The sequence below is a fragment of the Crocodylus siamensis genome, chromosome 8 (assembly GCF_052110815.1).
Source record: "Crocodylus siamensis isolate JL-2025a chromosome 8, ASM5211081v1, whole genome shotgun sequence".
NCBI classification, from domain to species: Eukaryota; Metazoa; Chordata; order Crocodylia; family Crocodylidae; genus Crocodylus; species Crocodylus siamensis.
This window is the reverse complement of record NC_143402.1, coordinates 9013543-9035320: the sequence shown is the minus strand read 5'-3', so window position 1 is coordinate 9035320 and position 21778 is coordinate 9013543. Positions and strand designations below refer to the sequence as shown.

At 46.2% G+C, this 21778-nt stretch overlaps 1 protein-coding gene and 1 long non-coding RNA gene across 2 annotated transcripts in view; one reads left to right on the top strand and one right to left on the bottom strand.

Annotated features, from left to right (window-relative positions):
• Nucleotides 1-4565, bottom strand: part of LOC149858050 (uncharacterized) — a 35236-nt gene extending 30671 nt beyond the window's left edge. Inside the window, exons 1-2 of the long non-coding RNA XR_016443741.1 lie at nucleotides 4437-4565; nucleotides 2975-3112 (exon numbers count right to left, since the gene is read on the bottom strand). This is a non-coding gene — a long non-coding RNA (uncharacterized LOC149858050). The remainder of the gene's footprint in view (nucleotides 1-2974; nucleotides 3113-4436) is intronic.
• CD99L2 (CD99 molecule like 2) overlaps nucleotides 4463-21778 on the top strand; it is a 72545-nt gene continuing 55229 nt past the window's right edge. Inside the window, exon 1 of the mRNA XM_090059175.1 lies at nucleotides 4463-4847. Within this exon, the coding sequence (XP_089915301.1) occupies nucleotides 4478-4847 (370 nt within the window). The 5' untranslated portion in view covers nucleotides 4463-4477. The remainder of the gene's footprint in view (nucleotides 4848-21778) is intronic.

The following is a 21778-nucleotide window of genomic DNA, read 5'->3' as shown; positions in this document are numbered from 1 at the left end:
ACCTTTGTAAGGATACTGCGCTACCCTTGTTGGAAGGGTGAAAACAACAAGAAAAAGTCAGTGGGAAAATCAAAAAAGCAGAGTCATTAGTCATTACACTCACAATTTCCACTGTGTGACTTGAACAAATCTGAGTCCTGGATGATGGGAAGCATTTAGGTATTAGGGTGAATGTATGCACATGTGCGATAGTACACCAGGGACTCTGACTATTCATCACCCATGCCCAAAGTCATGTGTTCCTCCTAACTCTTGACATTAACCATTTAGGGTCTGGTTCAAAACACATGGAACAGATTGCACATAACCACGGATCTTACGGGTCTAAGTCAGAGCTGAGGCTGTCCAAGGGCAGCACCAGCCTCTATTTCAGAGTGATTATTCAAGTTAGGCATCACCTGATTATTGCTCCTGTGCTCCTCCTGACATGCAGTCCAGCTCTGTCTTGCCCTCTTCCACTCCGGCCCCAGACCGCATCACTGCTTCCGTGCTCCCTATCAACCGACTAGCTCAATTCATTCGTTTTGTCATAATTATGAATCAAAGCACAAACAACAGTGCCGGCTCTGGACTCAGATAACATGGCAAATAACAAGCAGTTGCAGGTCATGTCAGCTGCTGCTGCTGCTGCTCTCATCCGCTCAGAACTCTAATACAGTACAATAGCCATTATACCCCCACCCAACCACTGCACAATAATTACTAGGAGCTTAGGCGGCTATTGAAATGCAAATAGTATGCAGAGAGATTACTGGGGAAACAGGCTGAGGCAATACAAATGTTGTCCTGTTCATTTCATTTAGTTTGAACTTGAGTGGGATCGTTGTCTTGAGCTCTTCTTTCATTAGAAAAAGGGAGCAGATGAAGGAAAACCAAGCAGAGAATCTGTGCGTAAGCTGCCTTGCATAGCAGCTGAACACGAGCTGCTCTGTATTCTCTGCAATTTCCTCCTCACTTCCTTTTTGCTGCTGAATAAGGGTCAGCAGGATTTTTTTTTCACCCTCTTCTGCTACAGCAGCATTAGAGAAGAATTTGCAATTAACAATCTAAACACATCATTGCACTACGTTGCCTTCATGAAACCCACATGCTTTCATTAACAGCTTTTCCTGGGCAGACTCCACAATGCAACCTGCTCTATACAGGATCCAAGAGATCCACATGGAAAACGAATTGACTGAATCCACAGCAATTTACTGTTCCTGAAAGGTTGGGGATTGACCAGCTTAGGAGTTTGCAGTCTGCTGCTGATCCACAATACACAAGATTTTTTACGGACTCCTCCAGCCCCCACCATCTCTCCAGAGGGACTACTTTCCAAGGGAAGTGTGAGCTGCTTTTTTAATCAAACCATTTAGCCCAGAGCCTTTTCACCTGAGGCTGCTCCTTTCAGTGATCATGTTTGCAGTGAGGAGACATGCATGTTGGGAGTCTAACATTATTCACCTCTGTTCACCTGCACCACTAAAAATACCCCATTAGGTGATGAGTCCTTTCGATCGCTGTTAACCAGGACCACATCAAAAGACACAGGCAGTGGGATGCAAAACTTGAGTCTTTCCGTCTCGATTGAGATTATTTCTAAAGCATTTTTTTCATTTGGCTTTTAAAAGAAAGCAATGCTAAGATATCAGCGCAGAAAGCTCTCCCTATCTGAGCTACTGAATACCCGGGCTTATGAACAGCAACGCATCCATCTCCAAGCCAAGAGAGACAGAATTTAGTCTTTCCAGCAGAAATGAGCGCCATCATTCATGCCTGCATGCTGCCACCTCTGAAAAGTGAGTCAGAATGGGAATGTTTACACATTGGTTTCATAAAGTCCCACTCAAATTCCAGCTGCAGCCATGTGACGGGCCTTTAAAAGAGCAAGAGAAAGATTTTGTGCCCAGAACCATTATTCAAGTATGCTCCCTGTGCTGTACACTCAGGCAAACCCACACGCTGCATCACAGCTGCAACCCAGAGCCTCCAACATCCAGACTACACTCAAATTGCTGCACAAAACAGCTATTCCTGAGGCCTCCTGCAGAGCTGACTTCCACACTAGAAGGCTACAACAGAAACACTGTTTAGTTTAAAATAATCTTTTAATCAATTATATGAATTCAACTGACTGGTAAAAGAAATCAGGATTGCATTTTATGATCGGTTTTCATTTCTAATATTCAGTTTGCAGGTGTCAGCTGATCCCACCAGACCAATATCTAAGAGCATGGTATGTATGGCACTGAGCAAAGGAGGAAATAGCAGTACCCACTGCTGCCAGATGGGTGCACATTACCCCTGCAAGAAACTGAGATGCGCCTACATTTTGACCTTCCACCTTAGAAAAATGCTAGGAATAGACTATGCAGAAGGGTGCATGGGAGCAGACAGGGTCAGATCAGGAAGCACATACATATGCTCATGAAGACCACATTCCTGACTCTTGACTACATCTACAGCATCTCTGCAAGGGCTGCAAAGGAGCTAGATCCCAGAGACCCAATTATTCTATTGCAGTTCTATGCTGGACAAGTTGGTTTTGAGGTTCTTTTTAGTATAGAGCAAGGTTAACCTGACTGCAAGCCAGAATTTTGCCAAGAGTGTGTAGATGAGTTCATTTTACACAATCACTCTATGTCTTGTGCCTGAGACCTGGAAGTATAAGGATCCAAGAAAATTAATTGTATTAGAAAACTCCTAGGAGTTCACATACATAATCAAAAATCAGATTAAGTTACATGACTTGGTTACTACCTGCTGACATGCAGCAAGTACAAGGCAATCTCTTCCCACCCCCCCCAGTAGATCAGATCTCTCATTTTAAAATAAATGACATAATCATCTCCTATATCTAAGGTAACTTTACATGGCAAATGCCACATCCTTGTTAAACTAGTCTGCATAAGCCACAGATAATGCTGCATCCAACCAATATAGTCTGAGAAAAAAGACTAAGAGAAACAGATCAGAACCGTTCCTGTGTTACCTTCCAGTCCAACGCCACGTAAGTAGGTCGTGGAATCGCTAAAGCTGCCGTCTTTCAGCGCCACCTTATATCTTCAGTATTTCCTGAGACCCGCAGTCAGTACCGATAAAGCATGTTCTTGAGACACTATTGAAGGAGCTTCAGAGGTGAACCGTTTGATTTATGAATATCCCAGAAAAAAGAGTCATTCTATATTTTGTAGCTGTCAACATCGATCTGACCCTTTTCAGGCTGCCTAGCCAAGGGGCACCACGTTTGCAGAGTGCTGGAGTTAGTCCTAAACAGCTATTACTAGTGTGCAGCCAAGATCTCCAACACGGGATGCAAAAAGTTTAAGGTGCAAATTTACTTTGCTTTCTACCACCCAAAGTCTTCCCTGCGGGTGCTTAAGTCTACACTTTGGGGCATAAAAGGCATATTCTGGTACTTGAATGCCAATGTGCACTCTAAATTAGACAGCCACAACTGAATGTTTTTCAGCCCTAAGAGATGAGTTTGCGAGGAAAGTGGGGAACTAAACACCCCTTTGCCCCACCTTCGGGTGCATGCTGAGATGTGGACAAAGAGTGCACCACATTTTTTAAGAACATGGAGGACAAAAAATGTATGTATATATGAATTCATAATATAAGGGTCATTGTTAGGAATAGATCCCCAGTATGCTCCCATTTTACACATGCGCGCGCATAGATATACATGTTATATACACACACATCTACACACACACCTGGATATACATCTATACATACACATGCACACATACAGAAATACACACACACCTAGATACACACTTATATACACATATAAACACAGCTAGATACAGGCATACCTCATTTTATTGTGCTTCGCTTTATTGCGCTTCGCAGATATTGCGTTTTTTTACATGTTGAAGGTTTGTGGCAACCCTGCGTCGAGCAAGTCTATCGGCACCATTTTTCCAACAGCATTTGCTCACTTCGTGTCTCTGTGTCACATTTTGGTAATTCTCGCAATATTTCAAACTTCAGCAACCACCACCCTGATCAGTCAGCAGCCATCAACATCGAGGCAAGACCCTCCACCAGCAAAAAGATTACGACTCGCTGAAGGCTCAGATGATGGTTAGCATTTTTTAGCAATAAAGTATTTTTTAATTAAGGTATGTACATTGTTTTTTTAGACATAATGCTACTGCACACTTAATAGACTACAGTATAGTGTAAACATAACTTTTATATGCACTGGGAAACCAAAAAATCCGTGTGACTCGCTTTATTGCGATATCCGCTTTATTGCGGTGGTCTGGAACCGAACCCGCAATATCTCCGAGGTATGCCTGTATAGGCCTATAGGTACACACATATACACACACACACACAGATATACACACAGATGCACACATGGATATATGCGCGCGCACACACCCACACTGCTCATCTATTGCTAACAATGGCCCTTTGAAATCACACACGCGTATCCCTACCTCTGCACAGATCAATCACGTGTACGTAGGCAGGTGTGTACATGATGTACACCCGCCTACACACACGCGCACACACCCCCTTGCAGACGCGCCCGCACGGAGCCGGCACGAGCCGCGCCCCTCCCCGCCCCCCGGGCCGGGCCCGGCGCGGCGCGGCGCGGCGCGGCGCTGCAGCAAGGCCCCAGGCGAGGCGCGGGATTACCTCAGGCGGCCGCGCCCGCGCCCCGGCCCCGCTTGTCCGCCCCGGCCCGCAGCCCAGGCCCCGCCCCGCTCAGCCCCGCCCGGCAGCGCCGCGGCAGCGCCCGCCACAGCCCAGCGCCGCAGACATGGCCCCGGCCCCGGCCCCGGGCCGCCGCCCCCGGACGCCGCTGCTGCTGCTGCTCCTGGCCGCGGCCGCCCTGCTCGGCTCAGGTAAGGGGGGACCGGCCCCGCTTTTGTTCGTGTCCGCCTGCCCGGCACGGGCCGCGGGGGCAAACCCTCGGGGGGAGGCGGCGGCTCCTCAGCTGCACGCAGCGGATGTGGAGGGCGGCGGGCAGCGACGGGGCTGAAATAGCGGGTGTGCAGCAGGAGAGGAGTGCAGACGTGGGCACCTCTGGCCCGCAGAAGTGGGCGCGTTTGGCCTCCCGCGGCCACTGCTTCGTGCCTCTCCCCGCACAGGCGCATCTGTGAGGCACAAAATAGTAGATCTGGGAGGCCAAATGCTGAAGATGACCCTACAGCTCCCTGTAGGACTGTATTTATGTATGTATATATGATGCACAAAATAGTAGATGCCTGAGGCCAAACGCAGCCACTTCTGTCAGAGATGAGCAAAGGTACCATACAAATATATATACACTATTATAACTATATCATTATATGTATATATATGAAGGACAAAACAGTAGACACCTGAGGCCAAATGCATCCACTTCTGTTAAAAGATGAGCTAGAGCACCCTACAGCTATATATATGTAACTGTATATGATGCACAAAATAGTAGATGCCGGAGGCCAAATGCATTTACTTCGGTTAGACAGAGGTGGCTGAGCGCCCTACAACGAAGTCTTGCCTGTGAGCCCCTTTATTCCAGGAGACCACAGGACTCCTGCAAGCATCAGCCCTTAGGGACTGGGGGGGTGAGTCCTACCCCATTTTGGGGTCTGCACATTGGAGCTGCTGAAGCTAGAAACTGCCCCGCTGGGTGTAACTGTGATGGAAGGGAGGAAGAAAGGCAAGGTTTTTTGTGGAGGAAACAAAGTCAGGGTGAAGTTGGTCACGGGCAGTGATTTTGGGGGATATTTTGCTGCACACTTGGAGGTAGGACTGGGAGTGAAGTGGGAAGAAAAATAATCTGCAAGTAAGTGGGTGAGCATGAGAGTCGCTTGTCAGGTGAATCCAGACTGTTCTGAGTCCTAGCATCAAGACTGGGAGGGAGCAGGGCTCTGCAGAGCAAGCCGCCTTTGTTTTGCGAGGTCACAGTGCTGTGATCATGCTGTGGTCTGGGTCTGACCTCCATTTGTTTTAGGTAGGCAGCTGCCCACTCTGTGCCGTTCATTACTTCTCTGAATTGTGCAGAGCTCCTTCCCCCTTTACTTTTCTCTCCCTCTTCACTGTTGAGCTAGACTGGGGGTTCCCAAACTGCGATGTGCATACCCCTGGGGCTACACAAGACATCCCCAGGGTGGGGGTTATGCAGGAGAAATTGTGTAAGGGGGGGATTTAATTTTCATTATTATAAATAATGGGCATTTAAGGGGTTAAAATATAAGCCACATGCTGGTAGGGGTATGCGGGTAAATGTGGAAGGGGGTATATAATAAAAAAAAAAAAGTTTGGGAATCCCTGAGCTACAAAATATTAAGTTTAAAAATTTGTCAGGCAACAGGCTGTATATGAAGTTTAGCTTTTTAGGGCAGGGGAAAAAAAGTTAGAACATGTTATTTGGGGAGGAAAATAGTAGTAAGAACTGGTAGTTTAGAGAGAGTTTACTAGTGGTTGTATTTACTTGTAAGCAACAGTTTAAACTGCCTCCAAACCCTGCCTGGCTGCCTTGGCTCCTGATCCGTCTAAGGTGGACAGATTGCTTTAGTTTACTCCGATGAGCTCCAAAATTAAAGCACTGGAGCTGGGTTCTGCTCTGTGTTGACTTTAAGAGGGGCTTCCCCTCCTGACCTAGTCTTGCTGGCCAGAAGTTTCCCATCCTCTACTGCTGTGCCACATGGCATATGTCCATGTTAGACCTCTCTGTGCACTGCCTGCCAGAGGGACCCAGTGCATGAATGGCTTGTCCATGTGTCCAAACAGTTGAGGAGAGTAAGTCCCACTCATTTTCAACAGGACATTGGGGGAATCTTTTGAAGCAGCCTTTGTTCAAAGGCTCTTGGCTCCTCAAAAGATGCTAAAAACAATACTTACAAAAATATTTACATAGTACTTTGCAAGTCACAGCAGTTTATCATATCAGCATCATCTATGGATTCATGAACAGTAGAAAGGATGAATTCATGCTGCTCTCTGTGGACACATTCAAGAAACACTTGGATGCTCACCTTGCTGGGGCCATCCAGCCCTAGTGTCCATCAGATCTACGGTAGATAGTCTGTCAGAGTAAAACAGGTTGCTCCTGCAAGGCTGGGTCATTTCACCACTTCTTCTAGAGTCTATCAAGTAGTTCAGTAGCTTAGTCTTGATCCTGAGATAAAAGGAGAGCTTTAAAAGATAAAAATACTTAGAGACATTTAAAGCTGGGCTGAAGAAAAACTAAGCAACTCCAGTTCAGCTACTTGCTAGGTCCTGCTATAGTTTTTCTCCCGTGCACCATTTATTGTAGTTCTCTTAGCATTATTCAGTGTTTGTATGTCACAGGCTTGTAGTCTTTTGTGGTTTAAAAAGTAATGCATAGATGTATTAGTTTACTGTGATCCAGCGACTAGTTTGAGTATCTTAGTCTTCCAGCACCCCCATCTCCTGCCTGAGCCTCCTAAGGACTATAGAGAGTAGACACATGTCCTACGTAGAGACTCTTAAGGGTTTTTTTAAACAACAGTAAAATGATAAAGCCAAGTATAAAATATTGCATACTGTTCAGATGGGAAGGTCTCCAACAATTTTACTTGAATTTACTTGTTGGTTGCTACTGATGCAGCTTGTCTGCATCCCATGTTACTGTGAGCATGGCCAGAGCTCCACTTCTGGACTCAGATAGCATCATAGTGTTATGCACACATTACGGATGCAGCAGGAAATGTCTAAATCCAGAACAACTCTAAGTGATATAGTCCAAATTGTTTCTTTTATAATTGGTTTCATGGTCAACGTAATATAGATTAGGACCTCGAAACTGTCAGTTTAGGTCCTAAGTTGTATGGTCTTCTCCTTTAAACAGTCTTTCTGTAAAAGGGATATGCAGGTAGGTACAGCTGCAGCTCTGACTTTCCAGCCTTCTCCATAGAAAGCCTCACTGGCTTCAAAATCCATGTGGTACTGTATGCAGGGTTAAAACCATGGCTCTTCCATATCATCTTGAGTTCCTCCTGATATGTGCATTTGAAATGTAAGAACTTTGATTGCTCTCTCTCCAGAGAATCTGCGTAGTGCAGTCTTGCTAGATAATTCTTCTGTCCTAACCTGAGGAAGAAAAATGCCCCCAGAGCAAGAGATGCAACATATACAATCGCCTTGGCATATTGAAAGAATCTTTATTGGGCAAACAGTTCCTGCAAGTTTCTTCTCCACCTTCTGCCACATCCAGGATGGCTGGTCTCCCTCAGCTATACTTAGCCCATTGGAACCAACATGTGGTGGAGCATTTTTGTATTCAGTTAAATAATGACAGGGCCTTGCTTGATAAATCTCTTTTTTTAAAACTGTCCTCATATCCCAGTTTTTCTTAAATTGCTCCCTGCTCAGCCTCTCATCTCTTCCCCCCCGCCCCCATGTCCTCTCCGTCCTAGGCTTCTGTAGAAGCTGCTGCACAACTGGGAAGCGACAACAGACGCTGTTCTAAAAGCTTCTCTTAAAATCCAAGATCATGGCATCCGTTCTTCATCTGCAGCTAAACAGTGCTTGCCTTTACCAGGTCACATGCAGAGTTCAGCTTTGTGTGGGGCAGCAAGGCAGGTCTTTGATAGTAAATATTGAGTGAAGGAAACAGCTGAGCCACACAATACTTAACTATGAGACCAGGCACTCTGTGGGGAAGGTGTAATACAGCCTAACACCAGCCTCGATTCAGGATGTCTCTCTGTAGTAGTTATAGGGCTGTTATCACTGCAGCAAGTTGAACATTTTGACCCCCAGACCAGCATGAGTCAGAGTAGAACATGTAATTTTGTCATACAGACTTGATCTTGGGAAGTATTCAGGAGCTGCGATTTCTTCAGAGGACAGCAAGCACCAGAAGGTCTGTATACTTACTAATTGTAGCTTATCTCAAAATTTCCCACTCCCAAGTATTCAGGAATTTGGAGGAAGATACCCTTATCCTCAGAAGTGTCATTTGGCTTAGAAAAACTGAAATTTAATTGTTTGCCTGAAAGAGAAAGAACTCCCGCCCACCCCCAGAACAGGTTCAGCCATTCTCTTGTAGTAAGAAGACTAGATTTAAGAAACCAGAGAGAATCCCATAGCCTCATGATCCAGGAGCTCTGGCTTTAAATATTCACACAAAGCTACAATAAGAGCTCCCCCTCCCATGTCACAGCACCAGGAGAGAAAGACCAGGCTTGCAGCCCTGACTTCAGTCATCATCCCCAAGGCCTTTTGTAAGAAACAGAGAAAAAACAACCCCAAAGTAGCATATAGGCACCAGACAGCACAGGGCTGAATTCTCACACTATACAAAAGGCAAACCTAAACCATGGGATTAAATTTTGATAAAACACACAGTTTTGCAGTCCAAAGTCACAACCTCAGCTATGCACACCAAATTAAGTATCTGATCCTTCAATCTTTATTAGCCTGCTAGTTCCTCAGCAGCCTAGATTTCCTTATACAAGTAAGGGTTACAGAACAAGGCCTGTCATGCTTATTTTGACTTTACAGCATTTTAAATCTTAGTGGAAACATGAGACATGGTCTATTCAAGGGCACCACGAGGGAAGCTTTTTTGGAGGCAGATGCATTACTTTGGAGCTCAGTACTTGGGCTGGATCTGAACAGGTCAGCTCCATATGTGGTGGAGTGACCCAAGTTTCACTCTTTCCATCAGAGCACACAGACCCTATGCTAAAGCCGAGACTTGCTCCCTTTTGGGGGCTGGCCTTACTGGTAAGAGAGAACCACAGGAGATAGTTGTCCACGGAGTTCGTCAGCCCCCAGGATTTCTCTCATGCTCTTGTCAGACCAGGTCCCTTGCATGCAAAAGACCTTCCCCACTGGATTAGCAGGCTGGCTGCTCCTGCCAGGGACTCTGTAAGCAGCAGAGAAAAAACCACCCCAAAGTAGCACATAGGCAACAGACAGCACAGGGCTGAATTCTCACACTATACAAAGGCAAACTCATGGGGAGAGGTGGAAGCAATATGGAGTTTCACCCACCTCTTTTGGTCCCAAGTCTGACTTCAAAACCTGACTCCACTGAATAAATGATGAAGCCTGGATAAAGACAGTGGATGGCCAAATCACAGTTTCTGATGTGCAAGCGTTTTTCTACTTCATTGCTGTTTGCAGCTCTTTACAGAAAGGGATAATGGTAGTGTGGAGGAGCTAGTGAAGGGGCAGAGGGTATGCTTTTGATTGCATGCACCAGGCACATCTTTCTTGTTGTTGTGAATTACGCAATACATGCTTCCATCTCTGTATGCCTAGATCAGTCATGCTGTAGTTTCTTTTGGAGGTGGAGGGTTTGTCACAAGTAATCCCAGCCTGTAGATGTGGTTGTGGTTCTGTGGTTAAGGCTGAGCACTCAGCAGCTCTGGAACAGGTCGGTCAAGCCTGAGCTGTCCCAATTGAAGGCAACTTCAAGGCCAGCTTAGATCTCAAATGCAATTACAGACAAAAGTCAAGCCACCCTCCTGCTCACCTTGTAACCAAATATGTAGTCCAGTTTGTTTTTTTGGTTTTTTTTTTGTTTTTTAAAGCTCAGATGATGCTGCATGTCACCTTCCACACACACAGACTGTTGTGTTCTTCTGTGCAGAGTGCAAGGAAGTGAACTGATTCACCAGGATGTATACAGCCCAAGGCCGAAAAACAGACTTCTTTTTCTGCAAAAGGCATGTTACTTAGCAGATGAAGGCTACAACAGCATGTACAGAAGTGGGGCAGGATGCTTGTGAGATTCAGGATCAGGAGATCTGGGCTTCATTTCTGGTGTTGCAACTTTGGGCACACAAGGACAGGGGCTGCTCTTGCATGGATGCATCTCAGTACAGAGATCCTGAACATGTGTGTACTTCAGATTTCCCTTCTGCACCATTGGGCTATTAATATTCTATGGGCCATTGGGAGACTCAACTGAGACCTTCCAGGGACAAGTGCTTGATAAGCACCAAGCTGGCTATCTAGCTTGTAGCCGTAATGGTCAAGAGGAAAAAGTATTCAGGACTTGTGGTAGAGGCGATCTCTTATTAGACCAACTAGATCTTTGCCCCAAAAATTTAGTTGCAAGCTTTCAGGCGCAAACACCCATCAGGTATCAGAGAAGAGATTGCAACAGTTCTCCTGGGTAGAAATGAAAAAGTTCATATTTCATAGGAGAGTTGAAGGTGATAAAAATCTTGTGTTTGGAAAAAAAGTTCATATGCAGATTAAACTTGGAGAAGAGTTAGAATAATCTGCATATACAATAACCTTTTTTCCCCCCCAAACAGGAGATTTTACCACCTTCAGCTCTCCTATGAAATATGAAAAACATGAACTTTCATTTCTACCCAAGAGAACTGTTAGTCTTTTCTCCAATACCTGAAGGGTGTTTGCACCCAAAAATTCAGTGAAAGATTTTTGGGGGGGGGGGGGGCACAAAGCAAAGATCTAGTTGGTCTAATAAAAAAAGAGATTGCTTCTACCACGAGTCCTGAATGATAAATCACTAAATCATTTTCAAGCAATCTTTCTTTTTTTTCCTTTTTTCTTTTTTTTTTTTTTTTGGGGGGGGGGGCAGGGGGGAAGAAGGAAGGAGATAAAAAAAGGAAGAGAAGGGTCTTCATGGACTCAGTTTTCTTGAAGTCAGGAGGGCCAGATTGGGGAATTAGGGGTGTGAAGAAGAAAAAAAAAGTAGTATATGTCAGACACTCTTCAGTGGCTTCTCCCCCTTCCAGGAATTAAGTTGTGTGTGTCAAGCCTCCACTTAAGTTGCATTTGTTGTTGGCATATACACAAACTTGCTAAGGAAGAACAGTTGCTTCTCTGGAAGTCAGACCTCCATTTTAGCAGTTGGGGCTGAGCAGGAATGTTTGACCAGGGTTGAGGAGGAAGAAGTCATGAGACTTACAGAGAGGTAGAATGAGAAGTCCCCATCCCTTCCCACTTCCAAGCAGCTCAGACCACCATATAAAAACACGTGGAGGTGCATTTATTATGGACATGAGGACACCTAGCAATTTCGAATCCCAAGTTCATTCATGTTTGCCTCTATGAACAGAAAAATTTTCTGTTTGGGGTTTATTTATTTATTTTTTATGAGTGGGTCAAGTAGCCTGTGCTCAGTCTGTAGCTCTCACATAGGCAGAACATGAGTCCATCAGCTAAGTAACAAACACTAAATCCAGGGCATTTGTTACAAGCTTTGAGAATCCAGCTGCAATAGCATCATGCTGGAGCAACAGTTCTCAGCTTTCATATAATCCCTTAGGAGAGACAGTACCTTAACGGAGGCCAGCTGTTTTTGGAAAGCATGCCACAAGTTAGCCCCCACCCCACTTCCCTAAAGGGACTGTGATCTGCTGCTCAGCTTTCTTCTCCCTGCCCAAGCTGCCATGAGCTAGACAGAGGCTGCAGGTGCCACCTGTGGACCTTGTGCTGTAGGCTGGCCACTCCTGCTGCGTTGTAGAACACCTCTCCTCAAGTGTGGATGAAAGCCATCCCACTGGCAATTAAAAACAACTACTTACAAGTGAAAGTAATATTAGGGAAGTAATTATCTATTTATAACTGTTGCACAGATGGCTCCAGTCACCGCAGGCGGCTCCTCTTTACCTCGTCTCTCATACAGAAGTGGCCGCTAGGGAAGGCAGATAGAGAGGAGAGGAGCCAGCTTGCTTCCAGATGTTTTTACAGGTGTCCAGGCTCCTCTTTGCCAAGGAGATAAAGTTGAAGCAGATGTAAACAAGAAGTAAAGCCAGCTCCATGTGACCTGCATGGATTACCTGGAAGGTAACTTTCCATAGTTTGGCACTGTCTGGGCTAGGACTTGGCAATGAAAGAGCAAAGGCTATTTGTCTTGGTTTTACTGCCAAAACTGAGTAATGCAAAAATTCTCACTTACTTAAAAGTAAAAGTTTAATAATCAACAGTAAGATCAGTCTTGTATTTACTAATAGTCTTTAGTGATTGGAAACACCCCCCCCCCAGCAAATGCACACCCCTTTCTAAAAGGTATACTTTTAAGTTGGACACTGTGTCTAGATATGACAGCGAGAAAGACATTCCCACCCACACTTCATTTCTTATCTCTGACTAATTAGCATTTACTCATATGCCACAACCAAACACAAAATGGTGGAACCATGAAGTGGAAGGATTAGTATTAACAGTTGTTGCTTCTTTAGCTAATGATATTTACACTTGCAAATGGCAGTGCTACCAGTTTTGTGGGCAGAAGTGGTGCTACTTATTCTCCTACATCTGTTGCAACAGATTTTGCCCCTAAAGCATGAACAGATCTCTATTGATCTCTAGCACTGACTAGAATAAAAGGTTTAACGTTGCAGGGTTTAAAGAGAAATGTTTCTCCTTAGAAAGATATCCTGAAGGTTTGAGGTATTAACCTCACAGTTGACTTACAGAAAGTTTGGTTTTATTAGATACTGCTTCTGAAGCCACTTTATTAAACCTATATTTTGTTATTGAATTAGATAATACCAATGGTAAGGAAAAAAAAAACTTGTGCAGTTTTCTTTTGTAATCTATCTATCTGATTGACAGATGTTAATGCACCATCCAGTGAATAATGTGATGGGAACAAGATTAATATTTTTGTTTTGACATGCAAGAAACATGAAGAGGCTTTCCCTCCCAACCTTGGAGAAAAAAAAAAAAAAACACAACACACATACACAACCCCCGCCCCCCCCCACAAGAAATTGATCCAGACAGTTGATCTAGTTGGGATCATGCTGCAAGTCCATGAATAGGTTTTAGATCCCACTCTGTACCTTCCATATACAAGGGAAGAATACAGGGCACAAAAAGTGCACAGGCAAGTGCCTCACTACTTTGCCTGTACTTAGACTTACTGGTGTTATACCAGGTTCAAATTCAATCTGGGTCTTACATTTCTGTAAGGCTGCAGCTACCTTGTAGATGAAGCGTAGTGATGGTAGTTTTACAGAATTGTCCTTGAATGAGAATTTCACAGAAGTTAAAAATCACTTTCCAAGGGAATTTTGAAAGTACATAGGATATTCTTGGAAGCCAGCAGCTGGATGGCTACAACATGACTATTCATGCTGCGCACCACACTTTACCTGCCAGAATGACAGGATCTAGCAGAGTGTTAAATGCTATGTAGTCTTCCTTGGCAGATGGGAACTACATCCCCGCTCTGAAGGGAGCCTAATTTCCCTTGGGCTTTTGATCAAGACATGGAATATCATAGTAGGGGAGGCTGATGAGAAGAGAACAGAAGCTTCTGCGAGATTTAATTGGGAGGTGAGAGAGTCCATGTATGTTGCACTGTTCTTGGGGCTTGCAACAAGGTGGAGCATGAAGCTGAACAGAAAAAAAAAAAAATGTCTAGGAGAACAAGGTGCTGGGTTGAGAGGGGGGTAAGGGAAAAAAAAAAAAAAAAAAAAAGGTTCAGCATTTTTGAAAGCTTTCAAAAGGATGTGTTGGATGATTTTTTAAGTGTTTAATGCTAATTGCAGCAGAGACTCCAAAAAAAGGGAGGGGGGGGGGAGGAAGAGAAGGCCAAGAAAGGTTTCCAAGATAAGCTGCAGATGAAGATGCCACAAATACAAAGTAAATCTAGAATGGTGTTGTTAATACTATACAACATGAATTTGATCTAGATGGCTACATAATGATGACCAAGGCAATTGGAGTTAGCTGGGAGCAGGGGAAAGGGGGTCGGGGGGAGACAAGGAAGAAGTATTCTCCATCAGGATGACGAAAGAGGTGACAGGCTGATGCCTGGAGAGGATGTGCTGGGTAGGTAGTGCAATAGTGGTGACAGTTTACAGACCTGCAGCCTGATGGGCCAGTGCAGGCAGGACAAGGAGGTAGCTTAGCCTGCTTGTACATGCCACAGGGGTTTAATTTGGTTTTGTTCTTCTTAAACTGAAATAGTGGGTTTTAGAAACACCACTACAGTTCAGGGAGAATTGAACACAAGGGTGGGGTCCCAATCCTTACCTACCTCTTTGGTGGCAGGGAGGAGGAGGGGTGGGGAAAAAATGAATTGCTGGCAGGCAGACTAGTCCCCGAGCTGTACTGGGCCCCCCAGGTGGCGTGCAAGTCAGGTGGTCCTGGCGGTGCTGCAGCCATGGAGGGAGATACCAGGCCTCAGCACAGCTCAAGCAGGCTGGCTTGGAGAGGGGTGTGGAAAAATCAGGCTTGCCATTCCCTTCAGTGGAGCCTGCCACTAGGTCCCACAGCCCCCTGAGCTGTGTGGGGCCTGCCAAGCCCTGAGCACACTGGCTTCCAGCACCCTGCGCACTGTTGCACTTTGTTAGGTAGCAAACAGAAGACCTCCAGAGTGTCTTAATCTTGCTATATACCCAAAGTCATTTAAAGTGGAATATGCTGCCAAGCGTGCAAACAGCAACACCACTGAAGCGGTGCAGAAGGGCATTTAAGTTGCTTTAAAAGGTCAATTTTGTGGCATGTACAGGGGGCCCTTAGAAGTCATGTAGGCTCTGTGGTGCTTGGGTGCCAGAGGGTTGAGCTGTTGTCCCCCAGGGCCAGACAGCATCTGCAGGGAACCCAGCTGAACTTGTGGCCTGAACTGTAAAGACAGGAAACTGCCTGTGCAGGTCTTTGGAAACAAGAACAAATATAAAAATCAAGGATGGACAGTATTTTAGCTGATGGGTCACTTAACTAGGTTTCATGAGCTGTTGAGGGTCACATACAAGAGTCTTTTAGAAGATATCATTTTAATAAGTTATAGATAAGAAACAAGTTGCATACTGAAAGACAGACATATACTATAACATTTTAAATTAAAAAAAAAAATTCCCCCTCATCTATGGGTTTTGAATTATATAGAGAGGGGCAACTGCATAAAAGCTCAAACTAAGAAGTCTTACTCTTGTCCACTGTGGGTGGGTGGTGTATGTACACATGTGGGGCTTCATGCTAGGTCTGGGAGTTGGCCAGGTGTGAGGGGAGGGAAGGAGTAAGGGATATGTGCAGCAGAGCTCACCTGGGCAGAGTAGGTGCACTCTACTCCCCCACCCCCAAACAAAAAAAAAAGAAAAAGAAAAAACCCAACATCTTAGTGAATGCATGGAGTTTTCTGCTGACATAACAGCATCCACATCAGACAGCCTGCAGACTAAGCTGCATCAGCAAAGAGAGAAATAGCCACATCCCACCATGACTCTAGCCAGCCTCTATGTTGGCAATAGTTTGTGGCAGAGATGAGACTGCAGTACTTCAGAACAAGCTCTTTGCAGCAGGAACTGCATCCTCAGGGCTTGTCTGGCACCTACCTTAGTGTTGCGTCTCCCCTCCCCCCATTGCAATTAGGGCTTCAAAAGTGACTGAAGGAAGCTTCCAGCCTCAAAAAGCTGTCATTTCTTTACCCCATTATACAACAGGAATAGCTTGAAGTACCTGAAGCTGTCCTGCCAAGTCAAAAGGATGCCTCTGCTTTGGTATCTCAGTCCACAAGATGGAGAGAGATGCTTATCTGCTAGGGGGTGCGATTGCTGACTTGGTTGGTAAAGCTCCGTTCCTAGGCTCACACTTGCCAGAAGGAGCAAGCCCCTCAGGGCTGTCTCCCCAAGTCTCAGCTTATTTTGGCAACTGTCCCTTGCAACAGCTTCCTAAATTATCCAAAGACCCCCACACCCCACCTGGAATCTACTGCAGCAGGATCCTTCCTTCCCCAGATACATGCACAGACTGCAAGAGAAGCAAGTTAAAACCTAAATGGCCTTCAGGTCAGCCCCATGTTCTGTCAGTCTCTAATTGCTGATAGCATCCTCAGTGGCTATGTGCAGCTCCTGTAGTCCATCACTAAACTTAGTAAGCAGTCAACCATATGCAACACTGTTTTACCACAACTGTAGTCTGGGTTATCATGAAGAACCCAGTGAGGGAGGTTGGCTTTGCACAGACCATGCCTTGTCCAGATCCTAGTCAGCAAGGCCCACTGACATGGCAGGCTGAAGTCATGGGGGCAGACTGTAGGCTGTATGATAAGGAACTTGAATGGAGGTTGACATCACCAAGCCTCACGTGGGCTCTTCCCACCCCCACCCCCCAGCCTTCCTACCCTTTGTATTTCTAAAAATTGGTATTTTATTTTTGTTCCTTCATGTGATGAAGTAAGCTTATGCAAGCTTTTGCTACATCTCTGATTTTTAGGTGGCCTATATAGGTGAAAGTCTGCCCTGCCTTCTGCCTGATCCTAGATCCATTCCTTGCATGCTGTTTCAATGATGGGCAAAATGTGGGCCAGATCCAGCCCCCCAGCTGTTTTTTTGTGTCTGGCCTGTGGCTGCCCCAATAGTGATCTGCATGGGGCCAAACCCTGCCTGTTCCCACTTGGGGCAACCTGTGCCATGCTACTGCCCACACCTGCTGACAGCACTGCCCTGACCCCAACTCCAGCTAGTGTGCACAGCTTCCCAGCAAGACTGCTCCAGCTGCTGCAGCTTCCTGGGTACTGCTTAGCTCCCCCAACCTCCAGAAGCCTCTTCCTGCCAATGCTGTGCTGCTCCAGGCAACAGGTAACACAGGGAAGTGGCAGCAGTAGTCACTGATTTGTTTTGGAGGAGGTTCGGCAGCCAAGTCTCTAAATTGAATTGGGAGACCCATTAGATGATCCGAATAGAACCCGAGGCATCTGAATCAAATTTGGAGAGATTTGGATTGGCTGGGGAGAGGCAGGCACAGCCAGGTGGCTGGAAGTTTTCCTGTGGCTGTGCCTGCCTCTCCCCAGCAGGGGGAACCGTAGGAAGAGCCCCTATGGCTGCCCTGCCCAGCCCTGGGACTTAAAGCAAAAAAAGCCCTGCCACAAAGTTAAGGGTGCACCAAGAGAGATTCTTAGCCAATACTGATAGCCAGTTATTCACCAGGTATATTGGCGGATACAGATCAGATAGATTCACAGGAGCACAGCTGGGCAGAGTGGAGAGCAGCTCCTTGCTGGTAAGTCTGTGGAGGAAGAGGTGTGGGGGAGGGGACAGACTGAGGTCCCCATGGTAAGGGAGGGAGTAGGACAGTGCCACTGCTTAGCCATGGTGGTGAATGGGACCCCAGGGCTGGGGCAGGGAGTAGGACAGAGCCGTGGGTGGCTTGTCCAGGGGAATCAGCATTCTAGTACTTAAAAATGGTGGTGGAGACGCTTGAACTAAAAGTTCAGCAAGTGGGGGTAGAGGTTGTTGCTCAGCCCTGAGCCTACTGTTTCTCCCCTGCTGCCTTTGCCCCAGGAGCTGTGCACTGGCTGCATCATGTCCCCTGCCTGCCTGCAGCAGGAGGCAAAACTTGCCACCCCTGCCACTACTGGACAAGCAGGGATGTGTGGCCAGAGCACAACTCTGAGGGCAAAGGCAACAGTGTGGAAAGCCCTGAGCTCACAGCATGCAACCCATATCTGCTTCATGCATAAATTGGGGGTGGGGCACATGCCCCCCCCCATGCCTCTCCCAGGGGTGCATGCAGCAGGAAGGAGCTATGACCCCTCCTTCAGTGCCCTCTGGACAAGCTACCTGCAGCTCTGCCCTGAGGTTCTATTCACCACCCAGGCTGGGCAGCAACCCCAGCTCCAGCCCCTGCCCCACTCCCTCCTTCACCATGGGGGGCCTCAATCTGTGCTCCCCCACACATCCCTTCCTTTCCACAGAAGTACCTGCAGGGCACTGCTGTCTACACAGCTGTGCTCCTGGCCATGTGCATGCTGCATCTGCATGCATGCATGCAGCATCCAGGGGCCCTGGCTAAAAAGCATTTTATTTATCAGTATATTATTGGCTACACTGGCAAAAAAAAAAAAACCACCCACCAAACCCACCACAGTTGACAGTGTTATTTCTTCACTTTTTGGTGCTGATCTGATATGGCACCAATATATCACTGCACTTCTAGCATAAATGTTGATTGCTCCAAGCTAGCACTAAGCCAGTCACACCTTCAATTTGGGCAGCATCTGTTCCATTAAGGTCACATCTTAATGGAACAAGAGCTGGGTTGTGCAGATCAAGAGATAAAATTTTGCCCTGGAGCAGCATAACAAGTTCAAGGTCTTAGGCTTCTTTAAGGCACAGCTGTGTGGACAGTCCAGGGGTTATGAGCTCCAGGAGCTGCCTACAGTTACCATGAGACAAGGCTGGTAGAGTAGAGGACAGCTCAGGGAGAGAGAGGAGACACAAGAGGACAAGGATTAAAATAGTGCAGGCTGTCTTATCTTTATTCTTCACCGCCCCCCCCCAAGAAACACCACCATGTGGGAGGAGGAGAAGAAGAAGAAACAGCTATCTTACTGTGCACACTTAAGATCAACTCAGTGTCATAAGCATCAAGCCTGCTGTGCTTGTGTCCAGGTTAGCCTCAGACTCTGGGGTACTCCTACTCTGACAGAGTGGTGTTTTTCCACACACCCTTCTCAGCTGTGGTTCAGGTATTGGTCTAGCAGGCTAAGGCAGGGGCAAGCAATTATTTTGGGCAAAGGGCTGCTTGCTGAGTTTTGGCAAGCTAACGAGGGCCACATGACAGGCAGCCCAGGGCAGATAAATATTACATTTTCTATGTTTTTTAGGGACCCTGCAGGCTGAAGAGAATGGCCTGGCAGGCCGCATCTGGCCCCCAGGCCACATTTTGCCTAGCCCCATGTTAAGGGAATGAGGTTTAAAACAAAAAACAACAACACTCCAAATTTGAATTTTTTTTTTTTATATTAAGAAAGGGCTACTGGTAGAGGATGAGGGTAAGGGGGAGAGGAGAGCAGGATTAGTTGGTTTTTGACCTTGAGAAGCTTGAAAGCACAAGTACTCATATCTGCCTGTTGCTTTGGCAAGGGAAAAAAGAAAGGGGAAAGAGAGATTTTAGTGTATTGCAGAACAGCTGAATCCTCACCTACTCTAATATTGAATAAAACAATGACTCAGCTTCAGAGACTAAAGATGTCGCTTACTAGAAATCTCACGGTTCCTGTGGATGACTGCAGTCCCTGTCTTGCTATCTTCCCTACACTGACTTATCCCTTTTCTTTCTGAAGTGGCGGCTTTGTGTTATTTCGGCATTTTGAAGATATCACACTTAGGCTAGTCATTCATACTTCAGTTTGTGACAGGGAGACTTTAAAGAAAAATGTTAACAACAGTTGGGTTTGTGGTACCTTTAGAACAGTGTACACTGTCAGTAATATTAAGATCATGCAGTACAGCTTCAGCTGGCCTGATGGTAACTTTTATCAATTGGAAAAAAAAAAAACAATATAAGATTTCATGAACCAAGGACGATAGTGACCTTTTCCTGGCTATAATCAGTTGTCCTGTGCAGTCAGAGATCGAAAAAACCCAGGGCACAGAAGGGATAAATGACTTAGTCCAGTCAGGGCCAATTTGACAAGTGTGCCATGTGTTAGCCCCAGACTTGTCCCAAATACCACACCACTTCCACCTGCCCTACCTGCCACTCTGCTTTGTAGTCCCTGCCCAATCTGCCACATGTGCTGCTATTTGGCCATCCGTCCCTTGGCTTAGTCCAAGCCAGAGGTTCCCAAATTTTCTTACTGGGTACCCCTTTCAGATTTACTAGATGCCACATGTCCTTACTAGCATGCATTTTATATTTTAACTCCTTAAGTGTCCATTATTATAATGAAAGTTACATCCACCATTACAGCCTCTCCCACATGTACTCCTGGGGTACCTGTACCAGTTTGGTAACTCCTGGTCTGAGCTACTGAACAAGCAGCAGGATGCAGAAGTCCACAGGGGTTCAGACCAGATGCTCACACAGATCCTGTTAAGTCTGTGAGCTTGGAAACAAGACACAGGGATGTCAGATGCAAGTCTCTAGCTCTCAGCCCTTTAACACAGCTGCTTTTTTGAGTCCTCCTGCTGTCAATGATAAAAGTTGTTGCAATACCAATAAGTACCTGTTTTGCCATAATACCCCAGGTTTGTTCCCTTCCCCCTTATTCATTACTCCTACTACTTTATAGCCCAAGTGTGTAAACTCTCTGGGACAGCAGCACCACATCCTGGGTAGGGCTGCCACACTAGGGGTGACAACTAGGATATTGCTTCTCCAAGTACTTCCTCTTTCAGAAAGAATGGCTCCTATCAGATATGTGGGGAGAGCTTCCCGCAGAGCTTGGCTGCATCAAGATGCATTTTATCCGTTTCCTGCTTTGTGCCGCCTATCAGAGACCAGATTATGCTTTAGCCACATGTCCCAGATGTCACACCAATCTCTGCCTTTGTCAGAATCGACTCCCAAGGGAAGCAGACCTGACCCACATACAGGAAGTAGGGTTTAAGCCTCCTTGCTGCCATGTTACCAGTGATTGCAGTTAGTCTGGTCAGTAGCAAGAATAGGGGTTGCGAGGCTTCCTCCACCCACGTACGCCAAGCCACAGCACCAGCTTGATTTGGTGAAGTGCTCATCTCCATAGAGGGCCACCATCACCCCTCTGCCTCCAGGCATTGAAATAGCTCTGCATTCAGGCCTCCTTTCCAGACCATACAAGCTGTAACAAAGGGAGTTCCAGCCTGCCTCATTTAGAGCAAGCAGCCGCCTCATCAGGTCTCATTTCTGCCATCAGTTACGCAGCCTTTGTCTCAGAGATTTGCATAAATTTACACTACCATGGCACACTACCCAGCTGTCATGCAATTCATGCAACAATAGCCCTTCAGCCTTCACAAAACAGTTTAGCTCCAAGACTTTGGCAGCCCAGTCACATGCCTTCCACAAAGGTGCCCAAAGGGGTGGCCAAATGGAGACTTATTTTAGAAGTATTCACTTAGAAGAAGGATGGGGTGGGGCCAGGAAGAAGAGAGGAAGGACACCCAACAGTGTCTCC